Source organism: Salmo trutta, chromosome 1, assembly GCF_901001165.1.
Source record: "Salmo trutta chromosome 1, fSalTru1.1, whole genome shotgun sequence".
In the NCBI taxonomy this organism is placed as follows: Eukaryota; Metazoa; Chordata; class Actinopteri; order Salmoniformes; family Salmonidae; genus Salmo; species Salmo trutta.
In genome coordinates, this window is record NC_042957.1 from 20,867,305 (window position 1) to 20,892,669 (window position 25,365).

Genomic DNA, 25,365 nt, shown 5'->3' on the forward strand with positions numbered 1-25,365 from the left:
ACGGTTACTAATGGTTACTTACAGGTAGGTGGACAGAGGGGGAAATGGTTACTAATGGTTACTTACAGGTAGACAGACAGAGGGGAAACAGTTACTAATGGTTACTTACAGGTAGGTGGACAGAGGGGGAAACGGTTACTAATGGTTACTTACAGGTAGACAGACAGAGGGGAAACAGTTACTAATGGTTACTTACAGGTAGGTAGACAGAGGGGAAACAGTTACTAATGGTTACTTACAGGTAGATGGACAGAGGGGGAAACGGTTACTAATGGTTACTTACAGGTAGGTGGGGAAACGGTTACTAATGGTTACTTACAGGTAGGTGGACAGAGGGGGAAATGGTTACTAATGGTTACTTACAGGTAGGTGGACAGAGGGGGAAACGGTTACTAATTGTTACTTACAGGTAGGTGGACAGAGGGGGAAACGGTTACTAATGGTTACTTACAGGTAGGTGGACAGAGGGAGAAACGGTTACTAATGGTTACTTACATGTAGGTGGACAGAGGGGGAAACGGTTACTAATGGTTACTTACATGTAGGTGGACAGAGGGGGAAACGGTTACTAATGGTTACTGACAGGTAGGTGGACAGAGGGGGTAACGGTTACTAATGGTTACTTACAGGTAGGTGGACAGAGGGGGAAACGGTTACTAATGGTTACTTACAGGTAGGTAGACAGAGGGGAAACAGTTACTAATGGTTACTTACAGGTAGGTAGACAGAGGGGAAACAGTTACTAATGGTTACTTACAGGTAGGTAGACAGAGGGGAAACAGTTACTAATGGTTACTTACATGCTTCCTGTAGCTGAGCTGCTGTCAGTGGGCAGAGAACCGTTGGAGCGTTCCATCTGAGCCAGCCTGAGAAACACAGATACAGACATTAGCTGGATTAGTTCAGAAACGTTACCATGGGGGTCAACGCCTACCAAACACTGCTGGGTACAGAGGCAACCCCTGCTGGCTAGAGCACCATTCTAGCTGAATGGATGAAATGTAACATAACATAAGGAGTGGACGGCAGACATCAGGCAGAGTTCAGCCCAACAGCTAGGGGATCAGCCATCGCAATATGGGACCCAGTTATGACATGAGATGGATTATGGTACAGTGCTGCACATGGCCGGGACGAGAGGTTCAGAGCCACACCGGTCAAATCCTATTGGGCATGGGGGGAGTGTGTGTGTGGTGATAGATTTATGCGGTTGGGATGGGGAACACAGTTGATTACTGGCCCTGGTGCTCTCTCTCTCTCACAAACACAAACACACACACACACACACACACACACACACACACACACACCCCCATGGTAATTAGATTGGGCCAGCAGATGAAAGGCTCTATGTATTGAGCTGTGTAATAAAGAGAGGGAGAGGGGGGAGCCTCATAGCTCCTAGGGAGATGAAGACAAAGAGAACATGATCCCTACACTGGCCCAAGGCTGACATTGGGATAGCTCTGTTAATACAGAGTCTGTCTGGCTGTGTGTGTGTGTGTGTGTGTGTGTGTGTGTGTCAAGGCAGCTTGTTATCTGGTAACAGTCAGGGGCTGTAGTGATTGACCTGTGGGTTAATGGTTAATGAAAAGGAAAGATCCATGTCAGAATAGCATATGGAACGGCTGGCACTGAGGGGGCACAGTCAAATTGGCAGGGGAGGCTAGCCCTACTTTATCTGTACCCTTAATGCACAATAGTCTGGCATAGACAGTCATTGGCATACCAAGTATGTGCAAGGTTTGTGTGATGGTAGTGTACAGTACCTGCTAGCATACTGCTCTATCCTGGAATGAGTGTCATCATGAGAGAACTGGGGTGACTGGGAAAGCCTGAAGAGAGGGAGTGGAGGGGTGGAGATGGGTACAACATGAAACACAATAACAACCAAAAAGACTTCAATCAAATCAAACAATCAGCAGCTAGAAATCTAGGAGAACATAATCAACAAAGAAACAAGAGAAGATTGTGCTGATGTAGGAAGCTGGTCAGGAGTTACTGCACTGCTAATGGAATGAGAGGAGGTTAGGAGGAAGAGGAGGCTGTGAAGGGGAGGAAGAGTTTGGTAGGTTGGTTGGTCAATCGGGCAGACAGGCAACATGCGGTATGACGGCTTAGTGAGGGTGGTTAGGGTGTTGATTTGTGGATGCAGGGACAGGGAGGAGGGCAACTGTTCAGGGGCATTCTGATTTCCCTGGGGCGGGGCGTGCAGATACTCACTCATACTGCTCCGGACACATGCTGATGAGAGTGACGGGACTGTAAAAGAAACGGAGGGAGGGAGGGAGGTGAGGGAGGGGACAACAATCTTTAGGGCCACATCACATGAACAAGGTCAAGAACCAAATGCAAAAGGAGGAGAGTACAGGTGGTAGGGTTCCAACCAATGATGTATATAAACCCTGGATTGCTGATGATATGTATTGGCCAGTGAGAACTTGTTCTCAACTAGCCTACCTGGTTAAATAAAGGTGAAAAAAAAAAAGGTGAAAAAAAAAGCTTGGTCGGCCATATTGGTACTCCCCAGTAGGATCAGTCCTCCATGGGAATGAATGGAATTCTACAGTATTTCAAATATATGTTTCAAGGACAAAATTAAATTGATTTATGTATTTTTTCCTGTAGGGAGGACAGTAACATTAGTAATTTCAAAAAAATATACTTTAAGGAAAATGTTTTTATATATTTGTTCATGTTTATTTTTATGTTTATGTTTAGCTCACATAATATACTTTATGCATTAAGGTGTCTAATAGAACAAGCACGTCAAAACGAATGTAGACATTAATGAATGTAGCTTCAATAGCTTCCAAAATATGTTTTACAAAGGTGGTCGGTACCAAGATGGAAGCATGGTGGCTTCAACACAGCACCCCCTATCAGTCATCTATATATTAGCTCAGCAAAAAAAGAAACGGCCCTTTTTCAGGACCCTGTCTTTCAAAGATAATTCGTAAAAATCTAAATAACTTCACAGATCTTCATTGTAAAGGGTTTAAAAACTGTTTCCCATGCTTGATCAATGAACCATAAACAATTAATGAACATGCACCTGTGGAACAGTCATTAACACACTAACAGCTTACAGACAGTAGGGAATTAAGGTCACAGTTATGAAAACTTAGGACACTAAAGAGGCCTTTCTACTGACTCTGAAAAACACCAAAAGAAAGATGCCCAGGGTCCCTGCTCATCTGCATGAACGTGCCTTAGGCATGCTGCAAGGAGGCATGAGGACTGCAGATGTGGCCAGGGCAATAAATTGCAATGTCCGTACTGTGAGATGCCTAAGACAGCGCTACAGGGAGACAGAACAGACAGCTGATCGTCCTCGCAGTGGCAGACCACATGTAACAACATCTGCACAGGATCGGTACATCCGAACATCACACCTGCGGGACAGGTACAACAACAACTGCCCGAGTTACACCAGGAACGCACAATCCCTCCATCAGTGCTCAGACTGTCCGCAATAGGCTGAGAGAGGCTGGACGGACATTGCAATTTTATTGGACTGAGGGCTTGTAGGCCTGTTGTAAGGCAGGTCCTCACCAGACATCACCTGCAACAATATCGCCTATGGGCACAAACCCACCGTTGCTGGACCAGACAGGACAGACAGGACTGGCAAAAAGTGCTCTTCACTGACGAGTCGCGGTTTTGTCTCACCAGGGGTGATGGTCGGATTTGCGTTTATCGTCGAAGGAATGAGCGTTACACCGAGGCCTGTACTCTGGAGCGGGATCGATTTGGAGGTGGAGGGTCCGTCATGGTCTGGGACGGTGTCACAGCATCATCAGACTGAGCTTGTTGTCATTGCAGGCAATATCAACGCTGTGCATTACAGGGAAGACATCCTCCTCCCTCATGTGGTACCCTTCCTGCAGGCTTATCCTGACATGATCCTCCAGCATGACAATGCCACCAACCATACTGCTCGTTCTGTGCGTGATTTCCTGCAAGACAGGAATGTCAGTGTTCTGCCATGGCCAGCGAAGAGCCCGGATCTCAATCCCATTGAGCACATCTGGGACCTGTTGGATCGGAGGGTGAGGGCTAGGGCCATTCCCCCCAGAAATGTCCAGGAACTTGCAGGTGCCTTGGTGGAAGAGTGGGGTAACATCTCACAGCAAGAACTGGCAAATCTGGTCCAGTCCATGAGGAGGAGATGCACTGCAGTACTTAATGCAGCTGGTGGCCACACCAGATACTGACTGTTACTTTTGATTTTGACCCCCCTTTGTTCAGGGACACATTATTCAATTTCTGTTAGTCACATGTCTGTGGAACTTGTTCAGTTTATGTCTCAGTTGTTGAATCTTATGTTCATACAAATATTTACACATGTTAAGTTCGCTGAAAATAAAAGCAGTTGACAGTGAGAGGACGTTTCTTTTTTTGCTGAGTTTACATACAAATCATTGGCTATGCTTAGAATAGCGGCTATGCTTAGAATAGGGGGCTATGCCAGCGGCTATGCTTAGAATAGGGGGCGACAACAGGGGCACGCAGTAGCACATAGGCAGAAGCCCACCCCAAATCCTAACCTTTACCATTATTAGGGAAAACTGGCCTTAGATCAGCATTTAGGAGCTCATCCAAATAAAATCTCCCCTTTAGTCTTGGGGCTATGGTCCAATGGTTTCTAATGATTCAACTATTCATTTCCAAGTGATAATTGAGTACCTATTTAAAGAATTTTAGTGGAATATTCCCAAGCAAGTCTTTGTAGCCCCAGGCCTGTACGTAGTGTAGTTGTTAAGTATGCTTTTTAAGTTTCTGCACTGATTACAAGGACATTCGCCTGCTATTATTAGGCATACTTGACATTTGACAGCAATACCAAAATGATCACGAGATCATATTCAATCTGTCTTTCACTTATTACAGTGTCATTTCATGTGCAGTCTTCAAAATGAAAATCTATTTCTAAACATTCAGGGTTGTACTGCATAGTGCACACAGATGAAACACCTTGGACAAGAAAAATGAATTTAACATAGCGAGAAAGAACGGTTGCTAAATATAGATGTGATAGGAAGAGAGGTAGTTGGTTATTTTGGAGATGGAGAGGATGTTTAGATAATTGCTTGGGTGCTCTGAAGGTTACTGGTGTTTTTGTTCGCAATGTGAAAGTGGAGACATTGAAACAAAGCGCTGCATCGTGGATAAGTGTCTCTCGCAGTGGGAAAGAAAGCAGTATTCGTCACTTCTCTTCTTTGTTTTGGGCTGCTGTCTGCGGTGTGCTACCACTTTGTGCAGCCCCGTCAACCGGTGCCATTAGGAAGTGGGCTTTTTTACCTGAGAGCAGCACCAACCAGGGTTTGAGTTGATTTGTTTAAAGCCATACACTGCTGTGCTGAGCTCTTCAAGTTTCTTCTTTTACTCACGACAGGCTGGGCCAGGGGTGTTGTAACCTCCGGATGGGTGCACTCTTGTGAAAGAAATGAAGAGAGCGAGGGAGACCTTGGGAGCGTTTAGCTCTGAAAAATGTTGCTGTTGCGAGTGCAGTCAGAAAAGGAAGCAGGAGTAAGGGTCCTGGAGAGACAGTGATGTTGAGCCTAAAGAGTTCACTTTCCACTGGGATGGCAGTGGGCCAAAGGCAAGTCCAAATACATCCTATCTCCCTGGGCCTGGCTATACGGAGTAACCAGCCTTCAATAGGACTCATATTATCATGTCAACAAACATGATAACATGATATCTTTTTTTGCATTGTACAATAATCACATGACAAACAAAAAGCAAACATGTAGATTTATGTACCTCACATAATACATTTACTAGTCTATTTCGGACTAAATCACTTTTCTTTCCAAAGTGTGTGGAGGGCATTTGTCTTTCAAACGTTGTCATAACTATTTTCTGGTACAGTTTTTCACACGTCTCTGCATTGAACCATGTTCCTGGCAGGCAGTGTGTGTCTGTGTGGGTATTATTGTATCAGGGAAAGGGGCTGACTGGGACGTACAAAGACAACAGTAGAGCCAACGGTATTGGACCGTGGCTGGGAGACAGACACACTGAGAGACTGTGAAACACAGAGTTTTAAAGTTAAGGGGAAGGATGGGCATTTTGATTTGCAATGCCTTGATGAGATGCCACTGTGTGTGCAGAGTGCTGAATATATTGTGATGCCAATTCTGATCCTATAGAGAGATGTTGCTGGAGTGGCAACAACAACTAGCCTACGTGGTGCCTAGTTGTGTTGAGTAAAAGGTTGCCCTCATCAGTATGGTTTACATGATGTTGTATTGTGTCATACAGTATATTGTACCTTTTCACTGAATACCAATGAAATGATTGAATCCAATTAAATCCTGAACACACTTCTATGCCAGTGCACCTCAATAGTCTTGAAGGACACGCTGCGCTGACACTCTTTCCTCCCCTCTCCTCCTCTATCAGGGGGTTAACAACACCTGTGCAGTTTTATCCTGAACTCATCAGTCTCCCTGCTAGAGTTAAAGCAGTGTACAGTTTTATCCTAAACTCATCAGTCTCCCTGCTAGAGTTAAAGCAGTGTACAGTTTTATCCTAAACTCATCAGTCTCCCTGCTAGAGTTAAAGCAGTGTACAGTTTTATCCTAAACTCATCAGTCTCCCTGCTAGAGTTAAAGCAGTGTACAGTTTTATCCTAAACTCATCAGTCTCCCTGCTAGAGTTAAAGCAGTGTACAGTTTTATCCTGAACTCATCAGTCTCCCTGCTAGAGTTAAAGCAGTGTACAGTTTTATCCTGAACTCATCAGTCTCCCTGCTTGAGTTAAAGCAGTGTACAGTTTTATCCTGAACTCATCAGTCTCCCTGCTAGAGTTAAAGCAGTGTACAGTTTTATCCTAAACTCATCAGTCTCCCTGCTAGAGTTAAAGCAGTGTACAGTTTTATCCTGAACTCATCAGTCTCCCTGCTAGAGTTAAAGCAGTGTACAGTTTTATCCTAAACTCCTAAACTCATCAGTCTCCCTGCTAGAGTTAAAGCAGTGTACAGTTTTATCCTGAACTCATCAGTCTCCCTGCTAGAGTTAAAGCAGTGTACAGTTTTATCCTGAACTCATCAGTCTCCCTGCTAGAGTTAAAGCAGTGTACAGTTTTATCCTAAACTCCTAAACTCATCAGTCTCCCTGCTAGAGTTAAAGCAGTGTACAGTTTTATCCTGAACTCATCAGTCTCCCTGCTAGAGTTAAAGCAGTGTACAGTTTTATCCTGAACTCATCAGTCTCCCTGCTAGAGTTAAAGCAGTGTACAGTTTTATCCTAAACTCATCAGTCTCCCTGCTAGAGTTAAAGCAGTGTACAGTTTTATCCTGAACTCATCAGTCTCCCTGCTAGAGTTAAAGCAGTGTACAGTTTTATCCTGAACTCCTGAACTCATCAGTCTCCCTGCTAGAGTTAAAGCAGTGTACAGTTTTATCCTAAACTCATCAGTCTCCCTGCTAGAGTTAAAGCAGTGTACAGTTTTATCCTAAACTCATCAGTCTCCCTGCTAGAGTTAAAGCAGTGTACAGTTTTATCCTGAACTCATCAGTCTCCCTGCTTGAGTTAAAGCAGTGTACAGTTTTATCCTGAACTCATCAGTCTCCCTGCTAGAGTTAAAGCAGTGTACAGTTTTATCCTAAACTCATCAGTCTCCCTGCTAGAGTTAAAGCAGTGTACAGTTTTATCCTGAACTCATCAGTCTCCCTGCTAGAGTTAAAGCAGTGTACAGTTTTATCCTGAACTCATCAGTCTCCCTGCTAGAGTTAAAGCAGTGTACAGTTTTATCCTAAACTCCTAAACTCATCAGTCTCCCTGCTAGAGTTAAAGCAGTGTACAGTTTTATCCTGAACTCATCAGTCTCCCTGCTAGAGTTAAAGCAGTGTACAGTTTTATCCTGAACTCATCAGTCTCCCTGCTAGAGTTAAAGCAGTGTACAGTTTTATCCTAAACTCCTAAACTCATCAGTCTCCCTGCTAGAGTTAAAGCAGTGTACAGTTTTATCCTGAACTCTTCCAAATATGGTGGTGAACAGCACATAACACACCAAGCTAGGAGGCTCAGACACGTCTTTCACATTAACACGTGTCTCTGTGTCTAATCAGGAATCCTATTTGGCGTGTAATGAAGGAAGAAGAGTTGGGAGGAAGTTAACAGTGGGTGGGGTTCTGTGTTCTATAGGTTGGGAAAACGCATGAGGAAACAGAATAATAACCGTGACCAGAAATAGAGAGAGAGGGAGAGAGAGAGAGAGAGAGAGAGAGAGAGAGAGGGAGACGGAGAGAGAGAGAGAGAGAGAGAGAGGGAGACGGAGAGAGAGAGAGAGAGGGAGACGGAGAGAGAGAGGGTGCGAGAGAGATCAAATCAAATTTTATTTGTCACATGCGCCGAATACAACAGGTGTGGATCTTACTGTGTAATGCTTACTTACAAGAGCTGGTTCAATAGAGTTACAGAGATGGGTGCTCTCCCTCCCTTCCTCTCTCAGAGATGGCCTGATTCACTATCTCCACACACTGAATGTCAGTGTGTTTCTGTGTGTGTGTGTGTGTGTTTCTGTGTGTGTGTGTGTGTGTGTGTGTGTGTGTGTGTGTGTGTTTCTGTGTGTGTGTGTGTGTGTGTGTGTGAGATTGTGTGGGCTTAAAAGTAAGAATTGCAGACTCAGTGCATTAAGTCTCTGCTATAAAACTGCCTGTATTGTACCAGACTTCCAGCAGTTTGTGGATGGTAGAGAAGTCAGGCGGGAGAAGAAAAGTGGAAAATGAATGTCATGGAATAGTCATATTTCTCCAAGTCTCCATTTCATTAGCAGCTTTTTAAGGAATCTCTCCACCATTTCCCACCTTTTAAAAGGGATCCGTCAGGTAGGCACCGCTGCAGGGATAGTGGGAGGAAGAGGGAAAGGAGAGACAGAGTGGAGAGAGGAGAGGAATGAAGAGGGTGGGCCAATCTATCTGAGGAGTGGTTGTGGACATCTGAACTGTGTGTGTGTGTGTGTGTGTGTGTGTGTGTGTGTGTGTGTGTGTGTGTGTGTGTGTGCACGTGCATGTGTGTAACTCCTTTGGGGTCAGGCTGTAATTCACAGTTTAATATTCACTTGTGCATCTCAAGTAGAAGGAGAGAGAGAGAGAGAGAGAGAGAGAGAGAGAGAGAGAGAGAGAGAGAGAGAGAAGGAGGGATGCACAAAGATGGAAAGATACTGAGACAGAGGATATAGCAAAAAGCAGAGGGTGAGATATAGAGATGTGGAGAGAGAGGGAGACATGTTCTTGGGAGCTGTTAGTATACAGAGACAGAGAAGGTTCAGATCATAGAAGGGGACATAACTCACACCTCAAGAGGGGGGCACTCACCACCCGCCACTAGCATCGGCATAATCTGTAACGCTAGTTAAACACCATTACTGAGGATTTAAGTGTGTCTGAGCAGGTGACCGGTGAAAAATTGAGACGGACTCACTCCAGAGCAGAGCAGCAGCTCTGTGCAACACCGGAGATATATGGACGATATATGGCCTGAGTCTTCCAGTCCACAGACAGGGAGAGGAAATGAGTGTTGACAGAGGGCTCACCCAGGCAACACAACCCCCTTCCTCCCAGGTACTTACGTCTCCATATTGTCTCCTTCTAGAAACGTCTGGACCGGTAAGTAGCCCAGCCGTGGGTGCTTGGCAAAGTACTTCTTGGAGCGGAACTTGTTTTTCAGCACCTTGGTGAAATCACGCATGTCCTCACCCGAAGTAGTCTGGAAGAGTGAGAAAGGGATGAGAAATTTTGTAAGAAGGAGTTCATTAGAAAACACAACTTCTAAGAAAGTGGAGGATTCAGCTTTGCCAGTGAAAGTCCAATTACCACGGTGCCCTGACCTAAAGAAGGCCTATTCTTCCTAGGATTCAGGGAAAAAATAGGGAGATTCAACTTCTACAAACACACACCGAAGCAGGGGAACACACATAAACACACTGTGACGCAAAGGAACACACAGCCTATTGAGTTCATATGGCTTTTAGCTAATATGTAGAACACAACACATCCTGAGAGAGAGAGAGAGAGAGAGAGAGAGAGAGAGAGAGAGAGAGAGAGAGAGAGAGAAATAATGCAGAGCAGAACTAGGCTGATACCCGCTAATTATCAAAATCCAAAAAATAGCCATTAAATTCTACAACCACCTAAAAGGAAGCGATTTCTAAACCTTCCATAACAAAGCCATCACCTACAGAGAGATGAACCTGGAGAAGAGTCCCCTAAGCAAGCTGGTCCTGGGGCTCTGTTCACAAACACAAACAGACCCCACAGAGCCCCAAGGACAGCAACACGATTAGACCCAACCAGATCATGAGAAAACAAAAAGATAATTACTTGACACATTGGAAAGAATTCACAAAACAACAGAGAAAACTAGAATGCTATTTGGCCCTAAACAGAGAGTACACAGTGGCAGAATACCTGACCACTGTGACTGACCCAAACTTAAGGAAAGCTTTGACTATGTACAGACTCAGTGAACATAGCCTTGCTATTGAGAAAGGCCGCCGTAGGCAGAACTGGCTCTAAAGAGAAGACAGGCTATGTGGACACTGCCCACAAAATGAGGTGGAAACTGAGCTGCACTTCCTAACCTCCTGCTAAATGTTTGACCATATTAGAGACACATATTTCCCTCAGATTACACAGATGCACAAAGAATTCGAAAACAAACCAAATTTTGATAAACTCCCATATCTACTGGGTGAAATACCAAAGTGTGCCATCACAGCAGCAAGATGTGTGGCCTGTTGCCACAAGAAAAGGGCAACCAGTGAAGAACAAACACCATTGTAAATACAACCCATATTTATGTTTATTTATTTTCCCTTTTGTACTTGAACTATTTGCACATTGTTACAACACTGTATATAGACATAATATGACATTTGAAATGTCTTTATTCTTTTGGAACTTCTGTGAGTGTAATGTTAACTGGTAATTTGTATTGTTTATTTAACTTTTGTTTATTATCTACTGCACTTGCTTTGGCAATGTTAACATATGTTTATCATGCCAATAAAGCCCTTGAATTTAAATTGAAATTGAATTGAACTGAGAGAGAGATCTCAGTACTTGAGCAGGGTTTGTGTGTGGCGCCTGAGTAGTGTGCTGTGGCAGGTCGACTACTGTGCTAGAGAAGAGTCTGGAAAATCCCAATAGAGAGACTTGTCAAACTTGTGCCAAAACAACTACTTCGGAGGAACGAATAGACCACAGCACACAATTTATTCTACCATGTTTTTGCTCAATAATTAATACTAGCAGTGTAGGAACAATCAAATGAAAAAGTAATACTACAATGAAATGAAAAAGTAATATTGTGCACATCAAATAAACAGTGGGACTGATATGAGAAAACTGAGAATGTTTGTAAAATGACCGCGATGGGATCAGCGGCTGACATTTTACACAGCATCCTATTGATCTTTACCTCCTAAATCAGGTTATGGTCCTCGGCCTCAGAATTAATATGTACTTTATCATTTTTGGAGACATTAATGTAACATCAAAATGTGTTTTGTTTCTGTGTGGAAGAGAGGGTACTGTAAATGTGTTATTGTTGGTTTAGAGAGGGGCTTATTTCTCTGAGGAAATAAGTTTTATTTCATTCAATAAAAGAGTATCTCTATTCAACACATGGTGTGTAATAAAGTATTTATTCCTCAAGGTGGACTGTGGTTCTGAAGTAACAGTGAGAGAATCCGCGGCGTAACTGTTTTGTTTGGTCTTCTCCAGTAAAACGGTTCAGACGGCCAAGAATCCACCATTTCATACTCATCCATTTACATTGCTTACACTAATATCCCTTTCATACACAGACTGAAATCTCATGCCTGCTTCTTTTTTGCCTATGTTTTTGTATATCTGCAAGGCGTAGGTGGTACAAAAAAAGGACAAATAAAACCCACCTAAAGACCTAGTCATGATTCCTGTATTTTCACAGACTCTCTAACCAAAATACCAGGTCTGTGTGAATGGTTCTCTACTTTTTTGCAGGTAAATTAATAAACACTTCAATTGTTTAACACCTCCCTAATTTGAAATGCAAACAGCCCCCATTGTTTAACAACACCCCCCTGACCCCTACCCCTCCCAATTTGTCAGTTACCCACTGATATGTATAAAAGGGGTATACCTGCAAATAAGTTGTAAATAAGTTGTAAATAAGTTGTTTGAAAGGGGGTCCTATTAACATTGCCTAATATTTTTTACAGGTGATATACCGTATCATCTGTCTGAAATGGGTCTAAATCAGAAACCGAAAGGCCAGATTGTGTATGGGAGTCTGACATTGCAGTTTGACTTTCTGCTTCATAACGGAAAGCTATAATATGATTTGCCCATGCCTAAACATGACTTGTATAATGTTTTCATCCCACAGTCACTGAAGGCAGTTAGCATTACACAGCCAGGACAGGAGTGATTGCTGTTCCTCATGGCTGGCGGTCTGTATCAATATCCAGGCTATCAAATTTGCAGATTGAAAAACTAAATTAAATCACCCAAAGAAAATAAACACATTCCCAGACCAGTCGAAGTGTGACATTCAGCAATATTCCGACGCTGTGCGTGAGCTCTACTAATCTAAAAGAGAAGGCTGTTACATTTCTGCAAATCCCCTCCCTCCCTCCCTCCCTCCCTCTCTCTCTCTCTCTCTCTCACCTGAAACAGTGTTGGAAAAATGCCTTTCAGAAATTATAAACAGCTCAAAGAACAGAAGTCTTTTACTGTTCGCTCGGTTGAATCCAATTTGCGCTCCGGGTTCCTGAAGAAGTTATTTGGAGAATAAGGTGGCACAGAGGTGTGTGAGAGTATGTGTGTGTGTGTGTGTGTGTGTGTGTGTGTGTGTGTGTGTGAGAGAGAGAGAGAGAGAGTATGTGTGTGTTTGTGTGCTCCTCACCGGCGTGCAGTACTCCACCATGGGGTAGTTGAGCTTGTGGCCCTTGGCGGTTCGTCCAGAGAAGAAGCAGCTCTGACACACGTCATAGTTAAAGTGCTTCAGACTGCGATACCTAGGGATGAGGGGAGGGAGAGATGGATAGTATTGGTATTTTATTAGGATCCCCATTAGTTCCTGCTAAAGTAGCAGCTACTCTTCCTGGGGTCCACACAAAACATGACATATTACATAATACATAACATTAATAGACAAGCACATCACAAGGACAGAACTACAATTAAAATATGAATACACGCTTTCATACATATGCCTTTATAATCATGTGATTCATAGACGCTACTGAATGCAATCCAAAAACGAAAATGGAAACGCAATAACAAGGAGGCGTGTTTGAAATAGGCTGACACTTTTCGCTAAATTCCTCAGACGTGAAAATGGCCACTTTGTTTCGATCGAGATAGAGACAGAGTGGAGAGACAGAGTGGAGAGACAGAGTGGAGAGACAGAGTGGAGAGACAGAGTGGAGAGACAGAGTGGAGAGAGAGTGGAGAGACAGAGTGGAGAGACAGAGTGGAGAGTGGAGAGACAGAGTGGAGAAACAAGAGAATAAGAGTGATGAGCGCATTGTGCAGCTTACTCCATTTCTCTTTCTCTTTCATGCGTCTCATGTGTGTGTCCTACTATGCTCTCATCTGGGCTATTCCAGAGCCTCACACAGAGCTACCGATGTTCTGTCACCACTTTCTCTCACCAATTCCTCCGTGAATTTCAAAATGGAGGACACATACACACCCAAACCCACAGTCTAAAACTCAGAATGCCACCTGCAGCTCTATCCCAATGCACCTCATCATCGTGCTCAAAACAGAATATAAAAGATGTCTGTAAATTGAGATGGGCCCAATTCAGGAAATATAATCAAATCAAATTTTATTTGTCACATGCGCCGAATACAACAGGGCATAGTGGGATTTCTTATAAGCGTCTGGATTAGTGTCCCCCTCCTTGAAAGCGGCAGCCCTAGCCTTTAGCTTGGTGCGGATGTTGCCTGTAATCCATGGCTTCTGGTTGGGATATGTACGTACGGTCACTGTGGGGACGACGTCGTCGATGCACTTATTGATGAAGCCGGTGAATGAGGTGGTATACTCCTCAATGCCCTTAGATGAATCTCGAAAAATATTCCAGTCTGTGCTTGATGGTAGAAATTAGGTAAAACGGATTTAAGTTTGCCTGCATTAATGTCCACGGCCACTAGGAGCACTGCTTATGGATGAGCATTTTCTTGTTAGCTATGGCCTCATACAGCTCGTTGAGTGCGATCTCTCTCTCTCTAAGGTAATCTGATTGATGACAGTGCCCACAGCGATACATCAGACAGTAGAGCACACAGTACAACCCACGTCCCACGCCCCATTACACAGCAACATGCAGCGTATTACTACACAGACATCTTTCATTAGCGCTGACACAGACAACCACTAATGAATGACTATGGGATCTACACTGAGTGTACAAAACATTAAGAACACCTTCCTAATATTGAGTTGCACCCCCCCTTTTTGCCCTCAGAACAGCCTTGATTCGTCAGGGCATGGACTCTACAAGGTGTCTAAAGCATTCCACAGGGATGCTGGCCCATGTTGACTCCAATGCTTCCCACAGTTGTGTCTAGTTGGCTAGATGTCCTTTGGGTGGTGGACCATTCTTCATACACAAGGGAAACTGTTGAGTGCACCAACTACCATACACCGTTCAAAGGCACTTAAATATGTTGTCTTGCCCATTCACCCTCTGAATGGCACACACAATTGTCTCAACGCTTAAAAATCCTTCTTTAACACGTCTCCTCCCCTTCAGCTACACTGGTTGAAGTGTATTTAACAAGTGACGTCAATAAGGGATCATAGCTTTCACCTGGATATACCTGATCAGTCTATGTCAAGGAAACAGCAACAGTTCATTAGGAAACAGTTCCTAATGTTTTGTACACTCAGTGTATATTCTACTTCGTAATATCCCGTTGTCTGGACAACCAGCTCTGCTTTACAATAGGATGTTGGCCATTGGGAGCCTCAAGTCTAACCTGTGCAACACTATTCAATCCAAATGTATTCAACTTTCTCTCTCTCTCTCACTCACTCCTCTCTCTCTTTACCCTGTCTCTCTTCCTGCTTCCCCTCTCTTTCTATCCCTCCTTACCTTGGATCAATGACAGACCTGTAAAAGCTTGTGTTCTGTCAAATGTCTGCTGGTACTTGTCCCAAGACATTCTCTAGCTGGTGTAACGACTTAGTGAGAACCAGAGATAATAAACATTACACTAGACACTGGTTAGCATGATGTTGTGTCTCATTTTGCTCGCATAATAATACTGTGACTGATATCATACCCCCAAACAATATTGTGTTTAGCATGTGGACATCTGAGGTCTGTTTAATCATAAGAGGGTGATTCTATTGAACTATTCTGACATTATATCAACAGGTGGTGTGTGTGTGAGACAGACAGAGACACAGACACAGACACAGACACAGACACAGACACAGACAGACAGACAGACAGACAGACAGACAGACAGACAGACAGACAGACAGACAGACAGACAGACAGACAGACAGACAGACAGACAGACAGACAGACAGACAGACAGACAGACAGACAGAGAAAGCAGTGAGAGTCTGAGACCCTAACGCACAGTACACAGTGAATGTCCATTTGTGTGTGTGATTCTACAAGTCCTTCTCCAGATGGTATTTAGTCAGGAGTGTATCAGCTGCTGACATTTAGATAAAGGCCTACCCTCCGGCGCAGGCCTGCCCTTTCTGCTCCACTCAGAGCAGGGAGACCAGCACACCATCATTCCCCTGTGTGTGTGTGCATGTGGGTGGGTGTATTCAATGTACAGCTCTTGCTCTGTATGAAAGTGTGTGTTAAGGAGCTAACGTTGAACGCAAAGTTGCTCTGTGTGTGCACATTCGTGCGTATGTGGGTCTAAGTGTGTGTGTGTGTTTACCTGAACCCTACAATGGGGCACTCTTTACAGATGTTACACTTGGCCTGGTGCTTGGCGGTCTCAGCAGCCGCCACTCTGTGTAGGACAGGAAGCCACACCATAGACTGGGGCTCCAGCCTCATCCAATCAACAAACTGCCTGGGCTCCAGCTCCACCTTATTTGTCACCTGGACAGGAAGAGGAAAGAGGAAATTTAAAATCAAAGTGAATTCAACTACTAAGCTGCGTCCGAAATGGCATGCTATTCCCTATATAAAGTGCACTACAATAAACCAGGGCCTATATCAAAAGTGGTGCACTATACAAGAGAGGAAGAGGGTTTAGTCCGCCCAAAATCTGCCCACGTTAAGCAGGTAATTGATTATTAAGTGAGGAGTTTTTGTATGGGGGGGGAACAAGAGACTGTGGAACCTATTCAAGATAGAAAATGAAGAACTATTTTGATACGAGGCTTATTTGATCTAACAGAAGTTTTGAAGTTTCGGAACTCTTAGGTTGTTACGACTGTACTGATATAAGTGTGATGCATGTGACATCCAGGCGACAAAAATAAATAAATAACTCAATAAATGTTTTAAAGAAACTCAGTCCAGCTTTCAACTTACTCTTGAAAGTTGTAATAGTAGAACGCAAAAGGTGTCATTTAGAAATAGGGTAGTGCATCATCAGTTCCTCTTGCCATGTCAGTCACTGCATACCTTAGAGAGATATTTAGAACTTGTCAGCAGTGTCCAGGTCAACTAGCCCATATGAATGTTTTTTAGCCGCTCCAAGGTTTAGGAAGCCCTGTTCTAGGAGTCCTGTAGTGGGTATCACACCCCTTTACACCTGGAGACGGCTGCTGTACAGCCCACACACCTGACCTTTCAGTTGCCACGGCTACCCACAAAGGTCATTGAGTAAACATTCTGAGAGGTAACATTCGGGACTCGAGGAAGAAATTGTCCACAGGTCGCTCGCTCGCTCGCTCGCTCGCTCGCTCACTCACTCACTCACTCACTCACTCACTCACTCACTCACTCACTCACTCACTCACTCAGAATCAACATGGCTTCGGTCAAAGAGGGGAACGTTGAAAACCTATTCCTGCGTGCCTGTGTCCGTTCTGTGACCTCTGTCTCTGTTATGGCCGAATGTCAGATAGAAGTCCTAGAACTCTGAGATCACACACACAGACAGATGGAGAAGCATGTAGGAAACAACACCTCCACTTCATTGATCCTCAACACTGGGGCCCCACAAGAGTGCGTGCTCAGCCCATTCCTGTACTCCCTGTTCACCCATGACTGCGTGGCCATGCAAGCCTCAAACTAAATCATTACGTTTGCAGACGACAAAACAGTAGTAGGCCGGATTACCAACAACGACGAGACAGCCTACAGGAAGGAGGGGAAGGCCCTGGTAGAGCGGGTCCATGAAAATAACCTCTCTCTCAACGTCAACAGACGTCAACAAAACAGCAGTGGGAGCACATCCCTATCCACATCGATGGGACCGCAGTAGAGAAGGTGGAAAGCTTCAAGTTCCTGGGCGTACACATCACTGACGATCTGGAATGGTTCAGCCACGCAGACATTGTGGTGAGGAAGGGGAAAGAGCACCTCTTCAACCTCAGGAGGCTGAAGAAATGTGGCTTGGCCCCTAAGACCCTCAGAAACTTTTACAGATGCACATTTTGAGAGCATCCTGTCGGGCTGTATCACCGCCTGGTACGGCAACTGCACCGCCCGCAATCTCAGGGCTCTCCAGAGGGTGGTGCGGTCTGCCCAACGCATCACTGGGGGCACACCGTCTGCCCTCCAGGACACCTACAGCACCCGATGTCACAGGAAGGCCAAACAGATCATCAAGGACAACAACCACCCCAGCCAAGGCCTGTTCACCCCGCTATCATCCAGAAGGCGAGGTCAGTACAGGTGCATCAAAGCGGAGACCGAGAGACTGAAAAACAGCTTCCATCTCAAGGCCATCAGACTGTTAAATAGCCATCACCTGGCTACTCAACCCTCCACCTTAGAGGCTGCTGCCCTATATACATAGACATGGAATCACTGGCAAGTAACACTAGTCACTTTAATAATGTTTACATACTGCTTTACTCATCTCATATGTATATACTGTATTCTATTCTACTGTATTTTAGTCAATGCCACTCTGACATTGCTGGTCTTAATATTTATGTATTTCTTAATTCCATTATTTTACTTTCAGATGTGTGTATTGTTGTGAATTGTTAGATACTACTGTATTGTTGGAGCTAGGAACACAAGCACTTACCTACACCCACAACAACATCTGCTAAATATGTGTGTGTGACCAATACAATGTGATTTGATGAAGAACCAGCTCTGGAGTGTCAAGGCAAGGCATCGAGCCAGAGAGCAGACAACTCCTATCGTTCCTTCCATCTTCCTCCCTATTGTCTCCTCCTCTCTCCTCCACCTGTCTCCCTCCTGTCTCCTCACATCGTCTAGCTGGCAGAGTTACGGCAGTACAGATCCCTTGGAGGGAGGAGGATGGATGGATGGTGAAAGGGAGGGAGGAGTGAGATTGAGGCCCGTAAAACAGGCCGTATTTATGGGCCACCACCTCGTTCATTACAGCCCCATTAAACCAAATGGAGTGGTTGACTGCTCTGCAATTTCTGTCTGATACAGGGAGGTCACGGGGGGGGGGGGAGAGTCTACTGGGCAAAGAGGCCAGAGTCATCAGTCACTCTTACCATCAACCGTCTGGCTGTAATGCATTAGGAATTGTGCCGCGAATATCAGACGGTCTTGTTGTAATGGTGGTGTTGATGCGGGTGATGGTGTGTGTGTGTTAGCGTATTTTAAAAAATTAGAATAATAATATTGAACCTTTATTTAACTAAGCAAGTCAGTGTTATGTGCATGTGTTAATGTATGTGTGTGTGTGTGTGTGTGTGTGTGTGTGTGTGTGTGTGTGTGTGTGTGTGTGTGTGTAATGGGGGGAGATAAAGGAAAGAGGAGGTTGTAGGTAGATAAGGGGTGACAGAAGGGGAGTGGTAAAGCGATAGGAGAAGGGACTGTATAGAAGCAATAGGATAGGAGAAGGGACTGTATAGAAGCGATAGGATAGGAGAAGGGACTGTATAGAAGCGATAGGATAGGAGAAGGGACTGTATAGAAGCGATAGGATAGGAGAAGGGACTGTGATAGGAGCGATAGGATAGGAGAAGGGACTGTATAGAAGCGATAGGATAGGAGAAGGGACTGTATAGAAGCGATAGGATAGGAGAAGGGACTGTATAGAAGCGTAGTAGGAGAGGGCGTATAGGAGCGATAGGATAGGAGAAGGGACTGTATAGAAGCAATAGGATAGGAGAAGGGACTGTATAGAAGCGATAGGACAGGAGAAGGGACTGTGATAGGAGCGATAGGATAGGAGAAGGGACTGTATTGAAGCGATAGGATAGGAGAAGGGACTGTGATAGGAGCGATAGGATAGGAGAAGGGACTGTGATAGGAGCGATAGGATAGGAGAAGGGACTGTATTGAAGCGATAGGATAGGAGAAGGGACTGTGATAGGAGCGATAGGATAGGAGAAGGGACTGTGATAGGAGCGATAGGATAGGAGAAGGGACTGTATAGAAGCGATAGGATAGGAGAAGGGACTGTATTGAAGCGATAGGATAGGAGAAGGGACTGTGATAGGAGCGATAGGATAGGAGAAGGGACTGTATTGAAGCGATAGGATAGGAGAAGGGACTGTATTGAAGCGATAGGATAGGAGAAGGGACTGTATAGAAGCGATAGGATAGGAGAAGGGACTGTATAGAAGCGATAGGATAGGAGAAGGGACTGTGATAGGAGCGATAGGATAGGAGAAGGGACTGTATTGAAGCGATAGGATAGGAGAAGGGACTGTATAGAAGCGATAGGATAGGAGAAGGGACTGTATAGAAGCGATAGGATAGGAGAAGGGACTGTATAGAAGCGATAGGATAGGAGAAGGGACTGTATAGAAGCGATAGGATGGGAGAAGGGACTGTGATAGGAGCGATAGGATAGGAGAAGGGACTGTATAGAAGCAACAGGATAGGAGAAGGGACTGTATAGAAGCGATAGGATAGGAGAAGGGACTGTGATAGGAGTGATAGGATAGGAGAAGGGACTGTGATAGGAGCGATAGGATAGGAGAAGGGACTGTATTGAAGCGATAGGATAGGAGAAGGGACTGTATAGAAGCGATAGGATAGGAGAAGGGACTGTATTGAAGCGATAGGATAGGAGAAGGGACTGTATAGAAGCGATAGGATAGGAGAAGGGACTGTATAGAAGCGATAGGATAGGAGAAGGGACTGTATAGAAGCGATAGGATAGGAGAAGGGACTGTATAGAAGCGATAGGATAGGAGAAGGGACTGTGATAGGAGCGATAGGATAGGAGAAGGGACTGTGATAGGGGCGATAGGATAGTAGAAGGGACTGTATAGAAGCAATAGGATAGGAGAAGGGACTGTATTGAAGCGATAGGATAGGAGAAGGGACTGTATAGAAGCGATAGGATAGTAGAAGGGACTGTATAGAAGCGATAGGATAGGAGAAGGGACTGTATAGAAGCGATAGGATAGGAGAAGGGACTGTATAGAAGCGATAGGATAGGAGAAGGGACTGTATAGAAGCGATAGGATAGTAGAAGGGACTGTATAGAAGCGATAGGATAGGAGAAGGGACTGTGATAGGAGCGATAGGATAGGAGAAGGGACTGTATAGAAGCGATAGGATAGTAGAAGGGACTGTATAGAAGCGATAGGATAGGAGAAGGGACTGTATAGAAGCGATAGGATAGGAGAAGGGACTGTATAGAAGCGATAGGATAGGAGAAGGGACTGTATAGAAGCGATAGGATAGGAGAAGGGACTGTATAGAAGCGATAGGATAGGAGAAGGGACTGTATAGAAAGCTCCAGGTTGGTAGTGGCTCCTGTTAAACTCTGTGACATTTCCAATGTCAGCCGAGCTCCATCACCATGCTATTTTGGAAGCCCGAGCGGTGAAATCAAGGAAATTTACTGCTTCCTAATTTAATGCCGCCACTGAATTTATGACTGACGAAACAGGACTCAGGGAAAAGAGAAAAATACAATGTGAACCCAAGGACAGGGACCAGCCAACCTTGCATTTGAACGTTCATCGTTGGCCATATTGGTTATAGTGAGAACGTTATGGCACTTTCAACAGCAATAATACAAGATGTGTGTGTGTGTTAATAAACACAATGTGTTGCAGTGTGTGTATGGTGTGTATACATACGTGCTGGAAACAGCTCCGGACGCTGGGTTCAATGTTGCTCCCTCCGAAGGCAGCGACCTCTCCTAGTTGCCGTGGTATCTGGATGGCGTCATGGAGCAGCAGACCCAGCTGTCTCTGGTCACACGTATCCCCCGACGACGCCACCTGACTGAACAGGTCTGGAGGAGAGAGAGAGACAGAGAGGCGAGGGGTGTGAGACCACAGAAATACAGTTTCTCATCGAAGCCTCCACTGTCAATCTTTATCAGTGAGTGTGTTGTGTGAGAGTGTGAGTCAGCGTGTTGTGTCAGTGTGTGTGTCAGTGTGTCAGTGTGTGTATTAATAGCCCTATGTGGGTACTCATCTATCAGAGCTCAGGGAGAAGGTAGAGGAGAGGAGTCCAGGTGAGCTGAGCAACCCTGCCAGAATACAACCCAGAGGAATCCACAGTCTCTCTCTCTCTCTCTCTCTCTCTCTCTCTCTCTCTCTCCCCTCCCTCCCTCCCTCCCTCCCTCTATCCCTCCCTCCCTTTCTTCCTCCCGCTCCCCCCTCTCTCTCCCCCTCCCTCCCTTCCTCCTGCCCTCCCTCTCGTCCTCCCTCCCTCTCTTCCTCCCTCCCTCCATCCCTTTCTTCCTCCCGCTCTCCCACTCTCCCCTCTCTCTCCCCCTCCCTCCCTCCCTCCCTCCCCCTCCATCCCTCTCCCCATCCCTCTCTTCCTCCCTCCCTCTTTTCCTCCATCCATCCCTCTCTCTCTCTCCCCCCCTCCCTCCCTCCCTCCCCCCTCTTCCTCCTGCCCTACCTCTCTCCCTCCATCCCTCTCTCCCTCTCTTCCTCCATCCCTCTCTTCCTCCCTCCATCCCTCTCTACCGCTCTTCCTCCCTCCCTCTCTCTCCTCCTCCCTCCCTCACTCCCACTCTCCTCCCTCTCTCTCCTCCTCCCTCCCTCACTCCCACTCTCCTCCCTCTCTTCCTCCCTCCCACTCTCCTCCCTCCCTCTCTTCCTCCATCCCTCTCTTCCTCCCTCCATCCCTCTCTACCGCTCTTCCTCCCTCCCTCTCTCTCCTCCTCCCTCCCTCACTCCCACTCTCCTCCCTCTCTTCCTCCCTCCTCCCTCCCTCCCTCCCTATTTCTTCCTCTGTCTCTGTAAATCTCCTCACTATCACAGGAGAGTAATCAATTCCCCATCAGCCCCTGCTCTGAGGGTATGACAGGGCATCTGCCCATCGTTGAGAAAGGAAACCTCTCGTCTAGACGTACAAACACAATATTTTTCGTTTCAATCGTAAAACAAAACAAAACCAAATTGAATGCAACAGCTCAGTTAATTGTTGTCAGGGCTCTGTCTGCCTTGTTATTACCAGATAGGATAAAGAGAGAGAGACAAACTTTGATGAACTCCCATATCTGTTAGGCGAAATACTGCAGTGTGCAGTCACAGCAGCAAGATTTGTGGCCCGTTGCCATGAGAAAAGGGCAACCAGTGGAGAAGAAATAAACATTGTGTACTTCAATTAGGGGAGGGGTGGTAAGGTTAGGGGAAAATAATAAAGGAAAAAAAAAATAATAATAATAATAAACAAAACAAAAAAAAAAATATATATATATATATATATATATATATATATATATATATATACATTTACAAAAAAATATATGGGGATTGGAAATGATGCAGATAATTACATTGATAGAAGCCACAATCTGCAGTATTAAAGCTGATCTACCCCCTAAAATAATACAAAACACAAATTCTACAACACTGTAAAAACAACCTGTTTATTTATTTTCCCTTTCATACTTTAACTTTGTATTTATTTTTATATAACCTTTATTTAACTAGGCAAGTCAGTTAAGAACAAATTGTTATTTGCAATGATGGCCTACCAAAAGGCAAAAGGCCTCCTGGGGGTAGGAGGCTGCGATAAAAATGTAAAAAAAGTTAAATATAGGACAAAACCCACGTCAAGACAAGAGACACCACAACACTACATAAAGAGAGACCTAAGACAACAACATAGCACATGAAACACAGCATAGCAGCAACACAACATGACAACACAGCAAAAAAGCAACACATGACAACAACATACTGTAGTTGCAACACAACATGGTAGCAGCACAACATGACAACAACATACTGTAGTTGCAACACAACATGGTAGCAGCACAACATGACAACAACATACTGTAGTAGCAACACAACATGGTAGCAGCACAACATGACAACAACATACTGTAGTAGCAACACGGCATGGTAGCAACACAACATGACAACAACATACTGTAGTAGCAACAGAACATGGTAGCAGCACAACACGACAACAACATACTGTAGTAACAACACAGCATGGTAGAAACACAACATGACAAGAACATACTGTACTAGCAACACAGCATGGTAGCAACACAACAACAGCATACTGTAATAGCAACACAGCATGGTAGCAACACAACATGACAACAACACACTGTAGTAGCAACACAACATGAGAACAACATACTGTGGTAGCAACACAGCATAGTAGCAACACAACATGACAACAACATACTGTAGTAGCAACACAGCATGGTAGCAACACTACATGACAACAACATACTGTAGTAGCAACACATCATGGTGGCAACACAACAACAACATACTGTAGTAGCAACACAGCATGGTAGCAACACAACATGACAACAACATATTGTAGTAGCAACACAACATGACAACAACATACTGTAGTAGCAACACAGCATAGTAGCAACACAACATGACAACAACATACTGTAGTAGCAACACAGCATAGTAGCAACACAACATGACAACACCACACTGTAGTAGCAACACAGCATAGTAGCAACACAACATGACAACATACTGTAGTAGCAACACAGCATGGTAGCAACACAACATGATAACAACATACTGTAGTAGTAACACAGCATGGTAGCAACACAACATGACAACAACATACTGTAGTAGCAACACAGCATGGTGGCAACACAACATGACAACAACATACTGTAGTAGCAACACAGCATGGTGGCAACACAACATGACAACAACATACTGTAGTATCAATACAACATGACAACAACATACTGTAGTAGCAACACAGCATGGTAGCAACACAACATGACAACAACATACTGTAGTAGCAACACAGCATGGTAGCAACACAACATGACAACAACATACTGTAGTAGCAACACAGCATGGTAGCAACACAACAACAACATACTGTAGAAGTAACACAGCATGGTAGCAACACTACATGACAACAACATACTGTAGTAGCAACACAGCATGGTAGCAACACAACACCACAGCATTGTAGCAACACAACATGGTAGCAACACAACATGACAACACAGCATGGTAGCAACACAACATGACAAAACAGCATGGAAGCAACACAACATGACCACAACATACTGTAGTAGCAACACAACATGGTAGCAGCACAAAACATGGTACAAACATTATTGGGCACAGACAACAGCATAATGGGCAAGAAGGTAGAGACAACAATACATCACACAAAGCAGCCACAACTGTCAGTAAGAGTGTCCATGATTGAGTCTTTGAATGAAGAGACTGAGATAAAACTGTCCAGTTTGAGTGTTTGTTGCAGCTCGTTCCAGTCACTAGCTGCAGCGAACTACTTGCACATTGTTACAACACTGTACATAGCCAATAATATAACATTTGAAATATCTATATTCTTTTAAAACTTTTGTGGGTGTAATGTTGACTAATGTTTCCCTTGTTTATTTCCCTTTCGTTTATTGTCTATTCCATTTGCTTTGGCAATGTAAACAGATGTTTCCCATGCCAATACACCCCTTTGAATTGAATTGATTTGAGAGATAGAGAGAGGTGGCGGGAGAGAGAGAGAGATGTGAGAGAGAGTGAGAAAAGACAGGGATGCAGTATAGACAGGAAGAACGATTGAGAGAGAGAAAGAAAGAAAACCGAGAGAGAAATACAGTGGAGAGTGAAAAAGGCGATAGAGAGCGGGGGGGCAATAAAAGGATGGAGGGATGGGGCTCATCTATCTGCCTGGTGTTGTCTTTGATCTCTGTGTGAGACCCTGCCTTGATGTCAGCTCTCCTTAAGTAGAGTGGTAATGGCGATTCTATCATACCGTACATGTGCGTGGGTCTGCATGCGAGTGTCTGCATGTGCACAAACCAGCCTTGATGTCAGCT

General features: G+C 44.7%; 1 protein-coding gene across 9 annotated transcripts in view; it reads right to left on the reverse strand.

Annotated features, from left to right (window-relative positions):
* Positions 1-25,365, reverse strand: part of utrn (utrophin) — a 312,100-nt gene that overhangs the window by 25,651 nt on the left and 261,084 nt on the right. For 8 of the 9 annotated variants that reach the window (XM_029742136.1, XM_029742308.1, XM_029742221.1 and 5 more), the window contains 7 exons: positions 21,194-21,351; positions 15,919-16,085; positions 12,903-13,014; positions 9,583-9,719; positions 2,224-2,262; positions 1,770-1,835; positions 801-866 (listed from right to left, as the gene is read on the reverse strand). In XM_029742136.1, the coding sequence (XP_029597996.1) occupies positions 801-866; positions 1,770-1,835; positions 2,224-2,262; positions 9,583-9,719; positions 12,903-13,014; positions 15,919-16,085; positions 21,194-21,351 (745 nt within the window). The remainder of the gene's footprint in view (positions 1-800; positions 867-1,769; positions 1,836-2,223; positions 2,263-9,582; positions 9,720-12,902; positions 13,015-15,918; positions 16,086-21,193; positions 21,352-25,365) is intronic. The other variant, XM_029742391.1, reaches the window with a different exon arrangement.